At 43.9% G+C, this 19,944-nt stretch overlaps 2 protein-coding genes across 2 annotated transcripts in view; one reads left to right on the top strand and one right to left on the bottom strand.

The window, feature by feature from the left end:
- Positions 1–801: 801 nt before the first annotated feature.
- PDSS1 (prenyl (decaprenyl) diphosphate synthase, subunit 1) lies at positions 802–13,777 on the bottom strand. The gene is made up of 10 exons (XM_015414297.1): positions 13,718–13,777; positions 12,039–12,171; positions 11,798–11,928; positions 9,319–9,460; positions 6,516–6,627; positions 6,312–6,421; positions 3,088–3,168; positions 2,849–2,962; positions 2,163–2,243; positions 802–1,258 (listed from the first exon to the last, which is right to left on the bottom strand). The coding sequence occupies exons 2-10, from the start codon at positions 12,117–12,119 to the stop codon at positions 1,118–1,120; spliced, it is 993 nt and encodes a 330-aa protein (XP_015269783.1). The 5' UTR covers positions 12,120–12,171; positions 13,718–13,777; the 3' UTR covers positions 802–1,117.
- Positions 13,778–16,861: 3,084 nt separating this feature from the next.
- LOC107113060 (selenoprotein O-like) overlaps positions 16,862–19,944 on the top strand; it is a 44,749-nt gene continuing 41,666 nt past the window's right edge. Inside the window, exon 1 of the mRNA XM_015414298.1 lies at positions 16,862–17,085. The gene's annotated coding sequence lies outside the window, so the exon portion shown is untranslated. The remainder of the gene's footprint in view (positions 17,086–19,944) is intronic.

Here is a 19,944-nt window from a genome sequence, read left to right on the forward strand (position 1 = left end):
TAAAAAAATTGCCTGTCTGAAAAATAAACTTGCTACTGATTGTCCACAGCACTGTATTTCAAAAGCATACTCACACAACCATCCATGAATACAGACTCTGTGGGCAGCCTAAAGTGAGGCCAGTCTTACATGAGAGAGAATGCTCCTATGGGAAGGCCCCCACCCACTCCTACAGGGAAACACACAGACCTATTCTTCTCTTATTGTTAGAAAGACAACGCATGCACTTTGACACATTCCCTTCCCCATTGAGCACAAGGTCAGATGACATGTCCAGTCTCAGTTTGTATAAAACTTGTATTACATAGATTATCTAAGGCAGAACAATTTAGTGAGGGATTACTGTATGTAGTGAAGATTTATTTTGGAACTTAAGCACTGGCCTTCTGGGTATTAAACACTTACATGGTGAGAAATCAGGTACATTGGACATGTGATTGGTTACAGTTATCACTCATTTTCTAGTGACATTAAATACTGAAACATTCCCTTGCCTTCTTACCTTAAATGAACCTAATTTTATTAAATGCTTTCTTGCTTTTTCGTATTTGTTCATTTGTAATTTTCTGAAATCATTAGCAACTAGTAAAAACCTATCTGTATTTCATTTATAAATTGGAACAGCTTCTTTTAATTTGTATATATAACCTGTTTAATTACAAAATTTATGTACAGTCTTTTATAATAAACCATTCTCCTTTAATATTTTGGGTACTCTGACATTCTAATAGACAATTAAGATAATTGTCAACCTATTTTGTTATAGTGACAAAGAGTCAACACACCAGAGGTTTGTAAAAGTGATTTTCAACACATTGATTGTATTTATTCTCATTATGGCCTTGGATGTTGACAGTGAACAATGTAAACAGTTGCCTACACAAGACAAGAATCCCACATCAAAAAGTAGCCGTGAGGCATTCGCATCAGTTTCATAGACTGGTATTTCATCATTTTATGTGGCTTCCTTCAATATAAATTCTTCATATTTTAGGGGGAAAGTGAAAGGTAATTAAAAAAATTGTAACTGCATTGGGAGCAAGCTAAGATGTTTTGAAGTGTAGTTTTAGGCACAGTCTGGTAAATAGCTGCCAGAACGAGTGGAAGGAGGGGTGGGTCATTTGTCTCGTGAAAGGACCATTTCCGCCAGCTGTATGAGGGCATCTCTTTCTGGGGACGGCCGGAGTTTGCTGATCTCTTGTATCGCCTTATGGCAATAGCGTTGGGCGAGGTAGGTAGTCTGCTGTAGACCATCACTCTAGAAGAAAAGGCACAGAGAAACTTAGTGCTCAATTTCAGAGTTTACAACTATGGTTTAACATTTCTGAACCATATATGAATATACACCGTGATAATGTTTTAATAAGCTCCAGCTTACATTTGCTGTTTTACATATGTGGTATTTCATTCAAAGTGCTGTCTGTGTTGAGAAATGAAACACTGAAGATGAAGTCCTAGACAGCTGAACTTACATATTTAAATTAGCAAAAACAAGTTTCTGTGAACAATAAAACATTAGGCATCCTTAAAGGGTTGGATCCTGCAGAGAATATCCATTGATGGGAGGGGCTATGGCTCAGTGGTAGAGCATCTGCTTGGCATGCAGAAGGTCCCAGGTTCAATCCCCAACACCTCCAGTTAAAAGCACAAGGCCATAGGTGATGTCAAAGACCTCTGCCTGAGACCTGGAAAGCTACTGCCTGTCTGAGTAGACAATACTGACTTTGATGGACCAGTGGTCTGAGGCAGCTTCACGTGAGACTTCCATGCTGCTCCTAGGGAACATGAGACCACCACCACCACCACAGTAGCATGGGCCAGCAGTGGGAAAGGGAGTCAGGGTACAGGGAAGTACAAGTGCTTGTAAATGGGCATGCTGAAGTTCCAAAAAGTTCGGTTTTCAAATCTTTGCAAAAACACACACATTTCAAGAAACATTCAGCATTAAGACTTGATAAAACCAATGTCTACAAGAGCAAAGGCTAGAATCAAATCCATAGCTGAAAAAAGTGTGCAGGGATGCCCTTTTGGAGTCAGTAGAGGGCTAGAAATTCTACAGTCAGAGGGAGTCGTTTTAGCCAAGTATTACAATAATTGGATATCATTATTTAGCTGAACCATACAAAAGTGGGAGTTGGTATTTTATTTTGTATTAGCCTTACCTGGAAAACATATTCGTGTGCACGTTCAACATCTCCAGGCAAACTAAATCGCCTCATTATCATAGCATTGATTTCTGGAAACTAAGTGAAGGAGACAAAATTAAGTAATCTCTCTAAGAAACAAGAGTTTAGCAGAATACAAAAGGCAGTGAGAAATTATCCACTGCCCTCCCTAATTTACAGCTTTTGTTCCATCAAAAATAATTGCTTGGATCCACTAGCCATGTGTTTGATGGAAGGATTTCCGTGTGCCACTGGGACTTTCTTGCTTCCCCACCCATGCTGCAACCCAAAATGCCCCCAGAAATGCTACTCCTCAGAGATGGGATTTTCCAAAATTAGCATTTTGGGGTGCAGTGGAAGGGAAGACGAGAAAGTCACCCTTATAGATGAGAATCTTTCCATCCACATAAACATCAAGTAGATCCAAGCAATCAAATACTGTGGGACATCCACAAATAATGCAACAGGACTAGGATCACAAAAAATTAGAACCCCTGCCAAAAGAAGTATCCGAAATATCAAACAGTGCAAAACGATTGGAATTGCAAGAGGAACACACTTTTCCTGCAGAAATTGCTGACATCAGCCAAAGACCACTCTTTAAATTTCAGTACAGCACTATTAACCATCAGTGTTTATTTTTTCAGGGTGATAGAGAAAGGGAGCATTTTTGTTAATCCTACCTGCTGACAAGCAAATAAGACGGGACCGGTGGCTATTCCAAGCTTAAGGTCTGCTGAGGCTGGCTTCCCTAGCTGACTGGAGCATGCTGTAAAATCTAGCACATCGTCTATTAACTGAAAAGAAAAAAGGAAACCCAAGTGTTGTTACAATAACATACACAATATCTAACTAACATCCACTGTATTCAAGAAACTAATTTGCTTTAGTGTATTTCACTACATGGTATTCATCACTATACCTGAAATGCTATGCCGACATTTTTTCCATATTGGTATGCAATCTCATGAACTTTGGGATCAGGGCAGCCCAGAATGGACACCTGAAAGAGAAACACAGTCCCTTTGTTAGTATCCATCGTTCATTTGAGCAGCGCATTCACAACACCTCTCTTTGTCCTCACTTATTTATCCAGGCACGTACAAAACTAGCTCTGTTAGAAAACAGTGCCCAAAAGAACTGCCACATTAAATATATATTTAAATTCTGAATATAGATTGGATATATGAAATATTCATCGTGGCTACACATCACATTGTAAAGACAGGCTGGGGACAAGGAGATGCAGCATTAGAGCTACACACTAGTTGTCAAACAGCAACACAGCAAAAAATTAACGTCTACTGGACTGGTTGTGGCACATATATGATAAACTCAAGACAGATGCTATGCTAACCTACTGTAGAAGAAGAAGAAGAGGAGATTGGATTTATACCCCGCCCTTCACTTGGAGTCTCCGAGCGGCTTACAAACTCCTTTCCCTTCCCCTCCCCACAACAGATACCCTGTGAGGTGGGTGGGGCTGAGAGAACTGTGACACAAACTGCTCTTTCTCAAGGACAGCTGTGCCAGAGCTTGTGACTGACCCAAGGTCACATCAGCAGGTGCAAGTGGAGGAGTGGGGAATCAAACCCGGTTCTCCCAGATTAGAGTCCGCACACTTAACCACTACACCAAACTGTACCCAAACTCAGGGATCCTTCACTTGCTTCTATTCTGGAAGCACCGCCAGGGTCTGGAAATCCCCCTTTTCTGATTAGCAAATGCATTTGCTAGCTACCTTGTTCTGTTTGTAGTATTTTTATAATTTTATTTTATTTATGATTTTATTTTATTTGGTTTATATCCCGCCCTATCCCAAAATGGGCTCAGGGCAGCTCACAATAGAATTGGATAACAATAAATATAATAAGCAGATTAAAAAATTAAAAACATCCAAGCAATCATATAATGGCAGGATGGCAAAACCAGGTAAAAAACATTTTCAGGGCAGTCCATTTAAAACTTCCTGCAGGATGATCAGACTGATGATCTCAAAATAGTTCTGTGGGCAACTCTGTGGGCAGGCGAGGCCAAGATGGACTGCATTCCAGCAGGCTGGTGCCCAGGGCAGAAAAAGCCTTGGCCCTAGTCGGGGCTAAGCGAACGTCTTTTGGGCCAAGGACCACCACTAGATGTTGCTCAGCAGAGTGCAAGGCTCTCCAGCGTACATAAGGGGACAGAAGGTCCCGTAGGTATGCCGGCCCCAGTCTACATAAGGCTTTGAAGGTCAATACCATGACCTTGAATTGGAACCGGTACTGTTTTGGCAGCCAGTGCAATTGGCAAAGCACTGGCTGAACGCACACCCGCATGGGTGTCGCTGTCAGCAAGTGTGCTGCTGCATTCTGCACCAGCTGCAGTTTCTGGGTCAGGTTCAAGGGCAGCCCCGCATAGAGCGAGTTACAGTAACCCAACCTGGAAGTGACCATTGCATGGAACACTGTAGCCACGGGAAGAGAGATAGGGAGCCAGTTACCTGACCTGCCAAAGATGCTAAAAGGCAAACCTGGCAAAATGGCAGTGAGCTGGGCCTCCACTGAAAGGGAGGCATCCAGGATCACTCCCAGACTCCTCGCACTTGGCGTTGGGGTCAGTGATGCCCCACCAAGCATCGGGAGCTGGATCCCCGATCCCAGACCCCCACATCTCAGGTACAGGACCTCCATCTTTGTAGTCCCCCTCACCCCTTCTGTCACTCACCACACAAGGGAGAAGCAGACTAGAGGTATGAAGAACCAAATTACAGCTCGGGTCTCAGCAATCATACCACCATGTTTAGTGGAATGATGTTCACTCTCTTCCTCATACAGAGTATCCATCTTTCTCAAAACAATGCAAACAGAGAATCACAGTGCTGAACTGGGGGTGGTTCCATGTGAACACAACCAACATACATCCATTTCCATACACTTAAGATTATGTCACAAAATGACTCTTTGCGAGTTTCTGCTGAACTAGTCTTGTGACCACATTTTATACATATGTTGGGAAACTGCCCAGTCATCTCTGCTCATACCAGAGTTTTCAAAAGGACCAGTTTCACAATCACCACCCATTTTTTTAAAGTCGCCTTTTATAAGCAAGTTGTATGAGTGACACACGCGAAACATACTACATCACATTCATGTTTAAGGATATGTCCAAGAACACCTTGGGGACGATTTCAAGTCTATCATTTTGTATCTAAGAGTTTTCTACAAAACAGATTGTGTGGGGAAGTGTAGATATTCTTTATTCATCTACTAGAAATAATGCCCGTTGCGGAAATAAATACAACGGGATCTAGAAAGAGGCTCTGGGAGAGTGCTCTGGCTTTGGGCAAACAGTGTCAGTTTCCTGTGGCGACCTCAGCAGGGTTTAATGACAGAGTCCACTGTTTTCTCCAGAGGGACTGATCTCTGCTACCTGAAGAGCATTTGTATGTTTGAGTTATCTGTAGCCCTCACCTGGAGAGTGGTAACCATTGTTACCCATTCTCCTCTCCCCTATGAGGTATGTTATGCAACTGAAAATCCCAACTGCCTTGCGGGGGGGGGGAGTTTGAGGTGTGGAATGGACTGAAGTCCAATCAGCTTCCATATGCAAAAGACCAGGTTGTCGCAGCAGTTGTGGTGTGGGCGGGACCCGGGCTTTGCCTTCTGATTGGTGGCGATATATGCTGAGGAGCAGTGCCATCAGCCATACACTAAGGGAGTGCATTTTAGAATTAGAACTTTGGCACCCACTATTCAATTATATATAAGGAGAGATAGCTCATGGGGACTCAAAGCAGCTTACAACATTCTCCATTCCTCCATTTTAAGGAGGACATCCCTTCATCCCATTCTAATAGATGGGACATGGAAGTCCACTGAAAATACATACTGCAATTCAAGCAGGAACACACAAGTGAGCATCTTTTAAACACTGAGATGTAAAAAAGGGGAGATAATTATGGGCCTTCTGAGCAGAGCAACAGATTGGAGGGGCCTGCAGATTTTTAGGGCCATAATCTCAGGAACAGGAAGCAAATAATATGATCCCTTTTGTCCCAGAAACTAATAGAAGAACTGGGGGGGGGGGGGGGGCAGTACAGTCTTAATTTCAGTTTTCCCTCCCCTGCGTCACAGTATATTAACAACAGGAGAGACGGAACGTACATACTGCTTTACAGCTGTTTGCTATAAGACTTGCAGTCTTCTTGAATGTTTTTTCGAGGTAGTGAGCAAATCTCTCTGTTTCGTTTTCTTTGGAACCCAGCTGAAGAAATTCACCTATTAAAAATATGTAAATGCCAACAGTGTCAGTTACCTGGTTGTCTAGACAAAGGCATCAACTGAATCTAGCTATGTTGTTAAAAAGCCTTACCACGCACCAGATCCTCAATCACCTGCGTTAGCACAGAAACAATGGTTGTGTTTCCAACACGTGCTAAAGCTAGAGATGCTGCAGAAAGGATGAAATCACCTGCTAGGACTGCCTGGAAGAGAAAGATACACCTTTTAGCATTTCTATTTTTTTTACTGCATTAGATATGACATCTAACTTATTTCCTCCCCCTCATTAATACAGAGGGGGGAAACCCAACATTTATTTCAGAGCTTTAATTTAATGCGTTCTCTTTGTACATGTGTATGGTCAGTCTATGGATCCCTTGGATGACGGAGTACATTTGCCAGCAGGATAAAAGTTAGCCAGTTTAACTGCCACATGCTGGAAGAGCAGCTTTTAGAGGCTCCTTGTAAAAGATTTATTCAGTGTTCATTTTGTTTATGTATGTTCAAGGATGGAATTGAGGCAGCTCCTTTCAGTTCAGCCAAGAGGAGTTTACTGTGTTAACACACAATGTCCCTGGTCCATCTGTAGCAGCATGTAGCTAGTGTCCCTGGATGCATGAAATGCACTGCCCTAATGGGTGTATCCATTCAGCTAAATGAGGCTGGACAGATATCTGTATCAGCTGTGTGCACTGGCCGGATAGGTGGGTGATATCGTAACAAACTGCCATTTAAAAGAGGTGAGGAACATCTGTGCATGTATTTCAGGGTAGCTGCATTCTAGAGAAAAGAGGGGTTGGTTTGTTTAGTTTTCTCTTCTCTGTAAAGGGTCATCTTTCATGAGATAAGGAAAGGGGAGATAGTGCTCCAAGAAGCAGAGAGAAAAGGTAAGAACGTTTCCCCAGGTTATCATATTACCCTGAGAGCAAGGAACTGATAACTTCTAATTATTATTGAAGTCTTAGCTAAGCCTCCTCTCCAAGCCTAATTCAGAGGTTCCATTTTCCAGGACAGTACTGGCAGGATACAATCTTGACCTTACTTGTGTTCATGAGAAAGCTGCAAAAATATGCTTCCTTAGCATTCCCCAAACGCGAGACTTTTAGAAGCATTCTGAAAAGCAGACTACCTACAGTTTTTTCCCCCCTTTAAGAGAGCATAGATAACAGTTTCTAGCCTGTTCACTGGGCAGTGTGTTTAATATTTTAAAACACAAAAAATTCTCATGCAGGAATAAAAGCTTTTTCACGGAAACATGAAAAACGTATTACAGAAACCACACTCAAGGAGATTAAAAACTGTTCACACGTGGCTCTTAACATGAGTAGTGATATGATACATGTGGTACGGGGGTCAGAATTCTGCCTTTCATGCTCACCATCACTCTTGCTCTGCCCCCAGGCCTGCCTAGCATCTTTGCATTCAATATCACAGTAGAGAATCTGCCCAATTCTAGCTCTCAAAAGCACGGAGGCAGAGATTGCTTTTTAATGAGCTGGGTTCCACACACTAGGTGACTAGCAATGTCACCCTTAAGCAGATTTACATCTTTCCAAATCCATTGCTTTCAATGAGCTTAGAAGGCTGCAACTCTGTTATGGAATGGTACTGCAGGCTACTTATTCCAACATAAAAAGATTGAGGTGTCCAGGGCAGGTATACAGGGTGGTTGGGGTGAAGACTGCTGAACACGGGGCTGGAGAGCCAGTTGGTGTAGTGGTTAAGAGTGCACACTTTAATCTGGGAGAACCAGGTTTGATTTCCCACTTCTGGACATGCAGCTGCTGGTGTGACCCTTGGACAGTTACAAGTTCTCTCAGCTGTTCTCTCAAGAGCAGTCCTTGAGAGAGCTCTCTCAGCCCCACCTACCTCACAGGGTGTCTTGTAGGGAGGGGAAGGGAAAGGAGATTGTAAACTGCTCTGAGACTCCGAGTGAAGGGTGGGGTATAAAGCCAATCTCTCTTCTAAATTCTGTGCATGGAAGGATGATTTCCCCACCTCCTCCTCCTCACTGCAGCCCAAAATACCCCCTGAAAGACTGCTTCAGGAGAATGGTGAGCTCCCAGAAGCAGCAGGAGAACTGGAAAGCTGTTTGGGGGGGGGGAGAGAACTGGTGAAAACTGTGCCCTCCCCCTTACACAAGCAGATATTTTTGACAGGATCCAGGCCATAATCATGATTTCCCATTTAACAGCTCATAGGTTGAAACATGGATATACAGGACCAAAGACCTGACATGTACACATTTTGATGCCTATGATTATGTTTCAAAATATTACTTACTATAAAACTTCTGCCTTGCTTGTTCCAAAGGATGGTAGAATGTGTATTTTGTGTGGCTACAATCCAGCCAAAATCAAGCATGTTTGAAGTCTCATCACAATGTCCATGGGAGATATTTAAATTCAAGTTTACATCTCCAATCGTAATCAACATGAATCTGAGGTGCTTAATTCTGGATGCGTGAAGAAGCAGCCTTATGCAGACTTAAACCATTAGTTCATCTACTTGGACTGGCAGAGAAACATTTTGATCTGGAGATACAAGGGAGTGAACCAGGGCCTTCTCATGCAAGGCATGAGCACCATAACTAAGCCATGGCTATTCAATAGGATAACAGGGTTTTTATTTGGCTGGACTGTGCTCCAGTTTTGGCTAAGTATAGCCAACTTAGTTCAGTATGGTTGCAGTTGCACAGAACGCACACATTCATCTAAACTCATATCTATTTTACAGATCTTTAAAAGACAAAACCTGCTCTCTGCATTCTAGCTTGCTGTATCATCCACACTGATTTATACTTTTCGAGATATTAGCAGACTCTTATTTAAGCATCTCCCCCCTCCTCTCCAAAAAACTGTAGGAGAAATTCATACAATTACTGACACACTCACCTTTCTTTCCCCCCAGATTTGGTTAACAGTCAATTTTCCTCTTCGTGAGTTTGCATCATCAATGACATCATCATGAACTAGAGTAGCTGTGTGGATCATCTCTGCAATGGCCGCTATGGAACGCTGACTTGCCTGCATTTCCCTAAAATGGGGTGGGGGAGGAAAGCAGTAGCTAAGCAAGACAGAAATATTCAAGATACCACCTTTGTCAGCACTAGAAGGATACCGAACCTGCAATAGTTACTGGCACGATGGCAACACATATTTTGGGGTTGAGTGGCTCTATGCTCAACTTATTCTTCCAAACTCAGTCTTAACATTCCTTACCAGTAATATGGAGTACTCTGCTCTTACAACCACCAAAGGCAATGTAAACATTCAGCACTATTTCTCATGTGGGTCACCTCCCAGAGTAGACATGGGGGAGGGGGAGTATAGACACACAAGCCCACAAGAGAAAGATTACTCTCTCTTACTTAGAACTTCAGTTTATCCAACAAACTGAGGAACAGCTGGTAGAGAGCAACCAATGGAATTTTCTCTCATGAGATGCTGAGATTGTTGCTAGAACAAAACAGCTTTTAGAAAGATTAACCAAAGCCATCATCTACTAATTCACTGTGAAATATGAACCATGAGAGACAGGCACTGCAGTGGGGTGCAATATACCACCTCTCATTAACAGCGGACAGGAGCAAACAACAGATGGCTCTTACCGCCAGCCTTTACAATGAACCTCCCCGGGGAAGCTGGCTGACCACTGTTGGGAACAAACTGCTCTGCATTCCACTATGAAAGCTCATTAGCAAAACCTACAGACTCCTCTGCAATCAAAGTACAAGGGACGGCAAGTTAATTGATCCCATAGAACTGCAAAGCAAAATGTTTATACAACCAAGAGTGCAATACGGTTCTGTGCAGCAGAATCACAGGCCCAATGACTTATTTCCCAATGGGGCTGCCACCTTTGTCAGTAGCCCTCCCCCACTCCAAGCAGCATTTCCCACTTACCTTGCCCCTTTTTACAGATCACGCTTTACCCCACCTGGACTTTACTCCACCTTGAATCCTGCATACGTTCAATGTATCAGTTCAATTAGATCTCACTGTTTGGGATTTCGTTTCAAATGCTTATTTGCTCAGTGGATGGAATAAGATAACTATATCATCCTCATAGCAATAAAATAACCCAGGCACAAATTACAGTCAGTGACAGTTCTCTGCAATTTTCTCATTCATTGTGCAAAACAGGCACTGAATGAAGGCCCTGAAGATAAGGGAACGCAAAGCCTTCCTCTCCGTTGAGTGCAGAGAAATGGCAACACCCCATAGCACTTACACAAGTGATACACACAGTAAGTAATGACACAGGAAGAGAACCTGCACAAGCCTAAAATGGTCACTTAAGAAAAAATTGTTAGGCTGCTCACTAGGGGTAATTGCTATTTGTCCCAGGAATGCTAGCAAATTATAAAGCACAAATCTGCTCTGAGAATGCAAAACAAGAAGGAGAAGAATTAAGTTCGCTTCCTTTGTTGTTGTCCAAACAAGCAGGTTTAAGAACGATCATTTCCAAACCTATCAAGACTACTTTGGGAGAATAAAAGGTTTATAAGCAAGACATGATGCTAGTATGTTATAAAGCCAACGTTTTATTTGCCCTCTTTATCATGTAAAAAACCAGTTTACATTTAACAGGAATAACAGGCTTTTCATACCTTAGCTGTTGACTGACCTGCTTTTTAAGGTCAGCTGATTTTACAAAGGTAGAGCTGACATCATGAATCCCACAAATTCTATTTTACGTGGCATACATAACCCCTCCCAGTAGGAAGGAATTCTACAAAGCCTACCTGCATAGCCAGGTCATAGCTCACAGCTCAACCTGGTCCAGGCCGCTGTTCAGCACAATTTTAAAATCTGCAAGTTGGAGTGTAAAATCTCTGGTTGCCTGAAGGTCAACAGCAAGCAACTGCTACAAGTTCTGCTGGTCAGAGTTGGATGCAGTGCAGAAACACCTGCTGGCTCGTTTTCCCTAATGCAGGAGTGCCTCTGAGATCCTCATCCTTGGAAGCAGAACAGCACACAGATGCATCAGCTGGGTCAGTCCCCAGGAAAGCGCACAGCTGCTTTGGACTGAGCACTTCCGTTTATTCACAGATCTATCCGTCCACAAAGGACTGCAATCGGGAACAGCTTCCCCTTTCTGACCACCACATTCCCAGGGTCCTCGCAGCTTCGATGGTGATCACATGCCGCCAGACAAGGCAACAACCCATAGAAATGAATGCCTGCTCCCCAAGGTTTGACTGGAAACGACCATTGCTAACAAGACACCTAGCTCAGAAGATTTAAGGTCAAGCACAGAAACACTTGGCTTCAGTTTACAGGACGTGGCAAGTAATTTGTTTTTTTTAAGGCAAGGAAACTGTGCCTGATATTTTAAGACCTTCAAAAATAACCAGGCTTTGGGACTTACTCAGATTTGTTATGATGAAAATTGCATGCCCGAGCCATTAGCACCACAATCACAGGTCGAAAGGCCTTCCCCTTCCCATCGAAGTAATATTCACACATTTCCTTCAGTTCTGTAGTTGACACCCATAATTCCTGTAAACAAACAAAAACGTACTTACAAAGCTGCATGATAAATGTATAGGATGATTAAATGTTAGTCTCTTTCAAAGCATTCATTTGTTCATTCATCACAGCCAGCTCACCTTTTTAATATCTTCATAGAGATTTTTCAAGTCTTTCCTTCCAAGTTTAAAAGGGTCCTTATATTTTTCATCACTAACCATTTTACCACAGCTGTGTGTTTGCGCCGTTGTATGATGAAACCTGGCAACAATACTGTTTGAAAGAATGTAGACACTGAAACTCACTGAGAAACCGTCATAAAGCATATAAAATTGTGAAGTGCTTTTATCTTAGAAAATGTATTTAGAACACTTTCTTCTTTCTAAGTGACTCAAAGAAGATTATAATCATGATAATATCTTCACTCAGAAGGCAAACTCAGATATTATATTCTGAGAAAAAAACTTTTCAAGCATCAGTAACTTGTTACTCTTCCTTGGATTGGATCCTACAACTGGATCCTAAAGTTTTCTTCCTCTAAATTCTTCTTTGAATGGAGAAACACTCAGAAAGCAGTCACTGTATCCACTTAGAGAAGCAGATACTTTGTATTTTAATACATATACATTTTAAAATATAAACCTGTATTTAATCTTTTTGGCCATTCCTAATTGAATAATAGGGTTGGATCCAGTGGAGAATTTCTATGGACAAAAGGGATTTCTGTCTGAAATGTGACTTTCTCACCTTGTCTCCTCCTGCTCCAAATACCTGTCCAAATTCCAGGAATCCCCGCCCTCCCTGGAAAAGCACAAAAGATGAGCCAAAGGTCTACTGTAGGAAGTGGGGGAAATCAGCAAAAATTCCATCCATGGAATTTTGAACAAGGTGGGATTTTTATACAATGAAATAAATGAGGAATTCCAGCACTAGACTCCATGTTCATTCTCTTTTGCTCCTCATCTAATAACTGACCAGAAACAAATAAGAGAGAAGAGGAGCACAAGAAGGAACTATATTACATAGTCGTGTTTGGAGGCAAGATGCTCCTTATGTTACAGAGCCATCTTAAGCAAAGCCGTATTTTCTAAAGTCAGTGGACTTCAAGAGGCTTAGAAGGATGACACTGCTTAGGATGGCATGGTTACTGCACCATTGTTTTATTACAGGAACTGAAGTGAGGACTGTCACCTTGTAAGGGACACGGAGCCACCATCATGTTGCATTCTTGCAAGGTTTTACAAGATGTTACCTCCCTGCACTGCCTCCCCCAATTCCTCCAAAAACATGAGGTGGAAGCAGGGAGATGCAAAGCATGATGGCATTATTGTACATGTCTACATTAAATGTTACCAAAAAGAAAGATGGGACAGCAGCTCTGTACCCTTTGATAATATGTAGTTTGGCATGCAGTACAGAGAAGATACTTACTCCGTTGCTTTAATAACCTCAGTACAATAAACTAACTGTACTCTACTAAACATTCATAACCACCAAGGAGTGCAATATACATAGTTGCACAGTCTGAAAGTATTATATCCATACTGTAAATGTAATATGGCTCTTGTGCATTATTTCATTTCAATACAATGTACAATAGACTCTCCAAATCAATTATGCCCAATGTATGGCATTACATATGCAAAAGACAAATATTCAACTACTAGGTCCTGTAAGACCCCAAATTAGTGCCCCAAATTTGTGATTTGTGCTATGGCTCAAATCTGTATCCATAATAGGTAGACTTCTAAAAATACTGAGCCAGGCCAACAGAAACTCACTCTGATTTTTATGGTGTAATAAAGAATTTACAACTTACCGCCAAAATATACTATTGAGTTTTGGAAATGATAGACCCAAACTTCCCCCGGGAAAATCGGACATCTGCATGCAGTTAAAAAAAGAGAGAGAAAGAGTGACTAGTTATACAAAGACATATAAGGCTCACCTCCTCCTGTACTACTGTCCAGCCTGCCAGTTAAAATACTCTGCTCAAGCTCTGCTCCCTGTGCCTCCAGCTGCAGAGGTGAATCAGGGACAGGGCTTTTTCAATGCTGGCACCTCGTCTATGGAATGCCCTTCCTCCTGAGGTTCTCCTGGTGCTGATTGTACTCTTATTTTAGGGAGGTCAAGATGCTGAGCTGCAGACTGGAAGGTCTGTAGTTCGGCAGTTCAAGACCCTAGTGCCATGTGATGCAGTGAGCTCCCATCTCTGGCCCCAGCTCCTGCCAAACTAGCAGTTCGAAAGCAAGAAATTACAAGCAGATAAAATAGGTACCGCTTCAGTGGGAAGGTAACAGCGTTCCATGCACCTCAACATTTAGTCATACTGGCCACGTGACCACAGAAACGTCTTCGGACAGCACTGGCTCTTCGGCTTGGAAACGGAGATGAACACTGCCCCTAGAGTCGGATTCAACTAGCTTTTGAGCAAGGGAAACCTTTACCTTTTATAAAACAACTCCCTTCTGCTGACTCCCAGAAGCCATTGCAGTGGAGAAAAAGGATTGTTAAAAAGTGAATGCTCCCCATTTACCCCCCCCAAAAAAGTTCAATGTCCCTTTAGCTTTGTAAGATTACCCCTTGGGAGCTGTATGGCCCCTGTCCAAAATCGGTGCTTTAACTGGAAATGCCAGAAATTGAATTGGGAACCTGTGACATACAAAGCTGATGTTCTAGCACTGAACTATGCTCCCATTTTACAGAACTAGCTTTGTACATAAGTCTACAAAACCCAGCTTTACAATTAAGGCGACATACCTATGCTGTGACACAGTGAACACCTGGAACAGCAACGGGGGAACAAGACATTCTACAAATTTAATGAAGCTTCCCTGCCCGGCAGCAATTATAACTCACCACCAGTGATTAGGTATTCACAAGCCTTGATAAAATCAAAAAGAAGAAAGTGTTCATTTTATTTCTTTAAATCACTCTGTTATTCAAGAACTTCCACCACGTTTATTCATGCCAGGCAAGGAACTTTTGCAATTCTTTTCTGGCTCAAACAATACTAAACTTGTAGGGCGTTTCCCTTTACCAGACTAAGTGGAAGTATGTTGCACAAGCTTTGAGGTTGCACAGAACCCTTCTTCAGGAAAGTACGGGCACAAGGAAAGGAGAGCAAGTTCTTGTGTAACCAGAGGAATGAAGCCATATTTTAACAATTAAGTGAAACAGCCCTGGAACCAGGGGTTTCTCAGTGACTTTCTCTTAAGTAGAGATATGCCCTTGGAGAAACTCCTCCTGAGAAGTTTGGCCTCAGATTCACCCCACACAACTCCTTCAGCAACCCCAGCATTACCTCTCTCAGAGACACACTTACCAGATCCCTAAATGGCCAGTCTCTCCTTGGAAAGCTAGTCCAGAGAGCAGGCTATAGGAGGAATAGCTGCAAGAAATTCCCACCTCCTCAGATGGAGAAGATGACACTCATCCAAGAAATTGTGGCAACATGGGACTCTCAGACATTTCACCAGAATGCTCTGCAACATGCAGTGTCTGCAAGCAACTTCATCCAGCAAATGTGCCCCACACAATGCTATGGAACAGTTACCCAATATAATGGGCTGCCCACAGGCCTTGAAAAATCTCACACTGTGAGGATGCACTGGGGGCAGAAAAATACCAATAGCACCATGGCATAGTCTCCAACATAAGTTTCTGCCTTTTTGTCCTTAATATTTCACTTCCTGCCTATTGTTACATCTCCTGTAAGCTTCTACTGCACTTGTACGTTTCATGGGAACTTGTCAGTGGGCGCTGCAATACGAATCAATAGGTATCAGGAACATGGAGTAACTCACAGGACTCCTCCCAGATTTTTACAAAACATCGGAACACATAACACCTGGGTTAGAGAGGTTTCTGTGGGTTTAATTTAAATAAACCTATAAACCCATTGCTCTTCCTAATATATGGGTCTCTGCCTTGGTGGTAGAGCATGTGCTCGGCATGCAGGTTCAATCCAGTTAAACCAGTCAAGCAGTAGTTGATGTGAAAGGGTCCACCTGAGACCCTGGAGAGCCACTGCTAGTCTGGGGAGGCAATACTGGCTTCGATGGACCAAGTTCAGTATAAGGCAGCTTCGTGTGCTCTTGTGACCCAATGCCGGAAATAATAAATGGAAACACCATACTTTTGTAATAAATCACAATAAAGGAGGAAACTGCAGACTGCAGTCAAGAACCAGTGACTTTGGAACAGGCGCTCTCCGCCTGGCCCACCTCACAAGGCCGGGACGAGGATAACTAGGGACAACGGAGGAGACCCATGTCCTTGAAGGAGGCGCGGAGCGGGAATAAAACGTAACGGGTTTCTCTTCTTCCTGATTTAAACTTTAGACGGCCACCACATGCCTGGCGCTGTTCCATATGGCTTACTCAACAATACCTGAATAATATTCTAGTTTATTCCTTTGCATGCACCACTTCCTTTATTCCTTTGCATGCCCTTTTCTATATCCGGGCCCACCTCTGATTCCGTCAGGAACTACAGCCACACGACCATCGGCTCCCCCCACTCTTTCTAGGCCCACCCCCAGATCTTCGCTCTTCTACCCCAAATTCTCCCCCGCAGCTCAGCGAGGCCACCATTCTCGGCCCTTCCCCGCCCGGGGCGGGAGCGCCCTGCTTCCTCCTCCATTCATTCCCGCGTGACCTCCATTCGCCCTGGCCCGGGCCCGCCTCACGCGGCGCACTTACCGCCGCCGGCCCCGCCCCCGGGTGCCTCAGGCGGGCGGCCAGGTCCTTCGGCCAAGGGCCGCCGAGCCGCGCAGCGCAGGAACAGCAGCAGCGGGACCACCACAGGGCCATGGCGGCGGCGGCTATCGCCTCGTCCCCGCCGCCGCCGCGCCAGGCCCGACTTCTTAGCCGCGGCGGCCGCAGCTAGTCCCGCCTCGCCTCCTGGAGCGGGAAGTGGCTGCCGGTGCCTCCGCCTCCTCCGCTTCCAGTCAGGAGGCCGAGGAAGTGCCTGGCAGAAGGGAGGGACGGGGACGTGACCGCTTCTGAGAGTGAAAGCCAGCCGGGAAAGCGGCCGACATGTCTTTCCCCCTCCCTCCCCCGTATTTGTCAGGTGAAAAGAGGGCCTAAAGGGCTCCGTTCATGGGACCCTGAAGGCTCGAGAGTTGCCGCTTTGTTGCGCCTGGAAAGGCTTCTTCCAACGGGGCGGCAGGCAGAAATGCCACAGGTAAAGAGATCTCCCTCCCTGCAGTTCCGAGAGAGAGAATGGGTTACCTGTGAGTTTGTGCCTGGCGTGCCTAAAACCACACAGACTCCCCCCTTTTGTTAGGTGAAAAGGGAGAAGAGATTCGGTTTCTGTGATTAGAAAGCCTAAGAGTAGTTGTTCCTGAATTTGTATCTAAATATATCATACATGATAGTGCTATCACGGGCCTTAGTGCTGCTTCCAGTTATCCAGAGGTGAAGCCTCAATTTTCTTGTTTTGCTATATAAGCAACCCAATCCTAGATATGTTTGTTTGGAAGTAAGTACTGCTGAGTTCCTCCTGCCAACCTAGCAGTTCGAAAGCAAGAAATTGCAAGTAGATAAATAGGTACCGCTTCGGTGGGAAGGTAACAGCGTTCCGTGCGCCTTGGTGTTTAGTCATGCCGGCCACATGACCACGGAAACGTCTTCGGACAGCGCTGGCTCTTCGGCTTTGAAACGGAGATGAGCACCGCAACCCTAGCGTCGGATTCGACTGGCTTTCGAGCAAGGGAACCTTTACCTTTAATGTTGAGTTCAGTAGCACTCTCCCCAGTATTGGAGCCCCAAAAAGTGTATTTGAAACACTTTGGCAGGGCTTTTTGCATGTTTCTGCGGGTACTCCCTGACTACCAGCACCCTTTGAGGGCAGGTCTCTCCCAAGTCCTGATCCTTGTGACTAGCCTGCCCCAGTCAGCCAGAGAGAGTGGACCCTCAGAAACTACAGAGGGAGGGTGGGGCTTTGTTGTTGGAAATAGGCACTACATTATATTTATTAGCACCTTTAAAAAAACCACTGTGCTTCCATAAAATATACTGTTTAGAGAAGAAGGAGAAGAGATTGGATTTATACCCTGCCCTTCGCTACCCAAAGGAGTCTCAGAGTGGCTTACTACCTTTCCCTTCTCCTCCCCACAACAGACAGGCTGAGAGGGTTCTGACGGAAACTGCTCTTTTTCGAGAACAGCTGTGCCAGAACTATGGCTTGCCCAAGGTCATCCAGTAGGTGCAAGTGGAGGAGTGGCAAATCAAACCTGGTTCTCCCAGATCACTACTAGATTTGAGGGGGGGAAATCTATCTGATGGCTAAATTCCAAATTAAATGTTTGGTGTTGTTCTTGGAAAGGATTCTTCAGCTGCATGACAGGGGGGGAAACTCCAAGGGTAAAGGCTCCACTAGCATTCCCATGGTGGAGAGGGCATAAATTGTGAGTTTCTACCAAGTACAGATAAAAATCTTGGGAAAACACACACACAAAGGGTCAAGCTGGAACAAAAAACTTGTCCAAGCATCAGCTCCTGTGAGCTGTGGCCCACTTTATCAGATGCAAAAAAGCGATGGAGCTCTGATGAAGTGGACTTTAATAGGTCTGTTAATTGCAATTTGTTTTTGTTAATTACCATAACATGGTGGCTTGGCTAGCCTACTGGGATTTTTTAGGTAAGACAGGAATTTAGTGTGCAAAACAGACATGTCTCTGAACAGCTGCCTGGTGGAGTCCTAATACCGGTTAATAGGGATAACAATTGGTTAGGTATCTACAGTCCCAGGCTCTATCTTTGTACACTTTTCTTCCGGTATCATAAAAAATATGTTAACTAGTTTTGAGTGCCTCTGCTGAGCGTCAGAACAAGTGCAATAAAAGTGCTTCTGAATATTGCCAGATATCCATAGGGCAGGTGTTGCATTGGCGAGCTAATGTTGCTCACACAGAAGCCCAGTTTAAACAAGATGCTGGGTGTATGAAAGTTGCACCGGTAAGGTCTTCTTGCCGACCAGCTTCAGTTTTAAACTGGGCCTAAAATAGGCCATTATGTGTGCAACACCACTAGCATGCCACCAGAAAAATTCTCACCTAGACCTGGGACCCAGTGAGGTGCAACTGTGTAGCAAGAAGTCATGTGACAGGAAATGCAGGAGCCAGAGTTAATGGCGGTCTGAATCCAGACCAGGACTGGCTAGCACAGGTGTGTTGAAATCATTTGTTATGGAGGGCCGGATTTGACATAAATTGGACTTTTTCGGGCCAAGCCATGTGTGTCATAAAATGTAATGCCAGGTAGCAGAGATACAAACTTTATAAAGGACACAAACACAGATTTTTTATACTTAAAATAAAAACATGCTTGAAACATTAGCACTCTTGCAATATTTTGTTTATTTAACAGTCTCTGATAACTGACACTTCTTGCTCTGAATTGCATAAAAATGTCTGTGCTGTAGCAATCTTGAGTATGCTGTTCAAGTGTGTATCTGTAAGCTGAAAACCTACTTTTGATTTATTGACATTTGTTACAGAAATCTCATGCTCAGAGTTCTGAGCCTAGGACCCAGGGGAAAACATGAAATGGCTGGGCATTGCAAGCTTGTGTACATAAATTGCTTCGTGTGCTGTTCAAGAACATGAGAAGGCACCACGACACAGAATGAGGGCTGTGTGTTTGTCTACAAAACTATAGTCTTCCTCAGTGGTCAGTATCAGTCTACTATCTGGGAAGTCTGAGTTCAAAATCCCCAAAGGTAATGTGCTGGGGAAACTTGGTCTGGACACACCCTCTCAGCCTAATCCACCTCATTGGCTTGTTGTTATTCCTCATCTAAAATAGTTCACATTGCTTTCCTACTGAGAAACACTGGATCATGAGGGCACGAATACAGTGAAAAGGGGAGGGAACCCAGTTGCACCCAGGAGAGCCCTGGCATAACGAGCCCAACAAAACACACACACTGTATCAAGGCACACAAAAGCTCATACCTTGGATAACACTTCGTTGGTATTAAAGGTGCTTTGTATTTCTCCCTTGTAATTGAGGCAGCCAAGCAAAGCGAGCTCTCCCTCTT

Source organism: Gekko japonicus, unplaced genomic scaffold (genome assembly GCF_001447785.1).
Source record: "Gekko japonicus isolate JY-2015 unplaced genomic scaffold, Gekko_japonicus_V1.1 scaffold80, whole genome shotgun sequence".
NCBI classification, from domain to species: Eukaryota; Metazoa; Chordata; class Lepidosauria; order Squamata; family Gekkonidae; genus Gekko; species Gekko japonicus.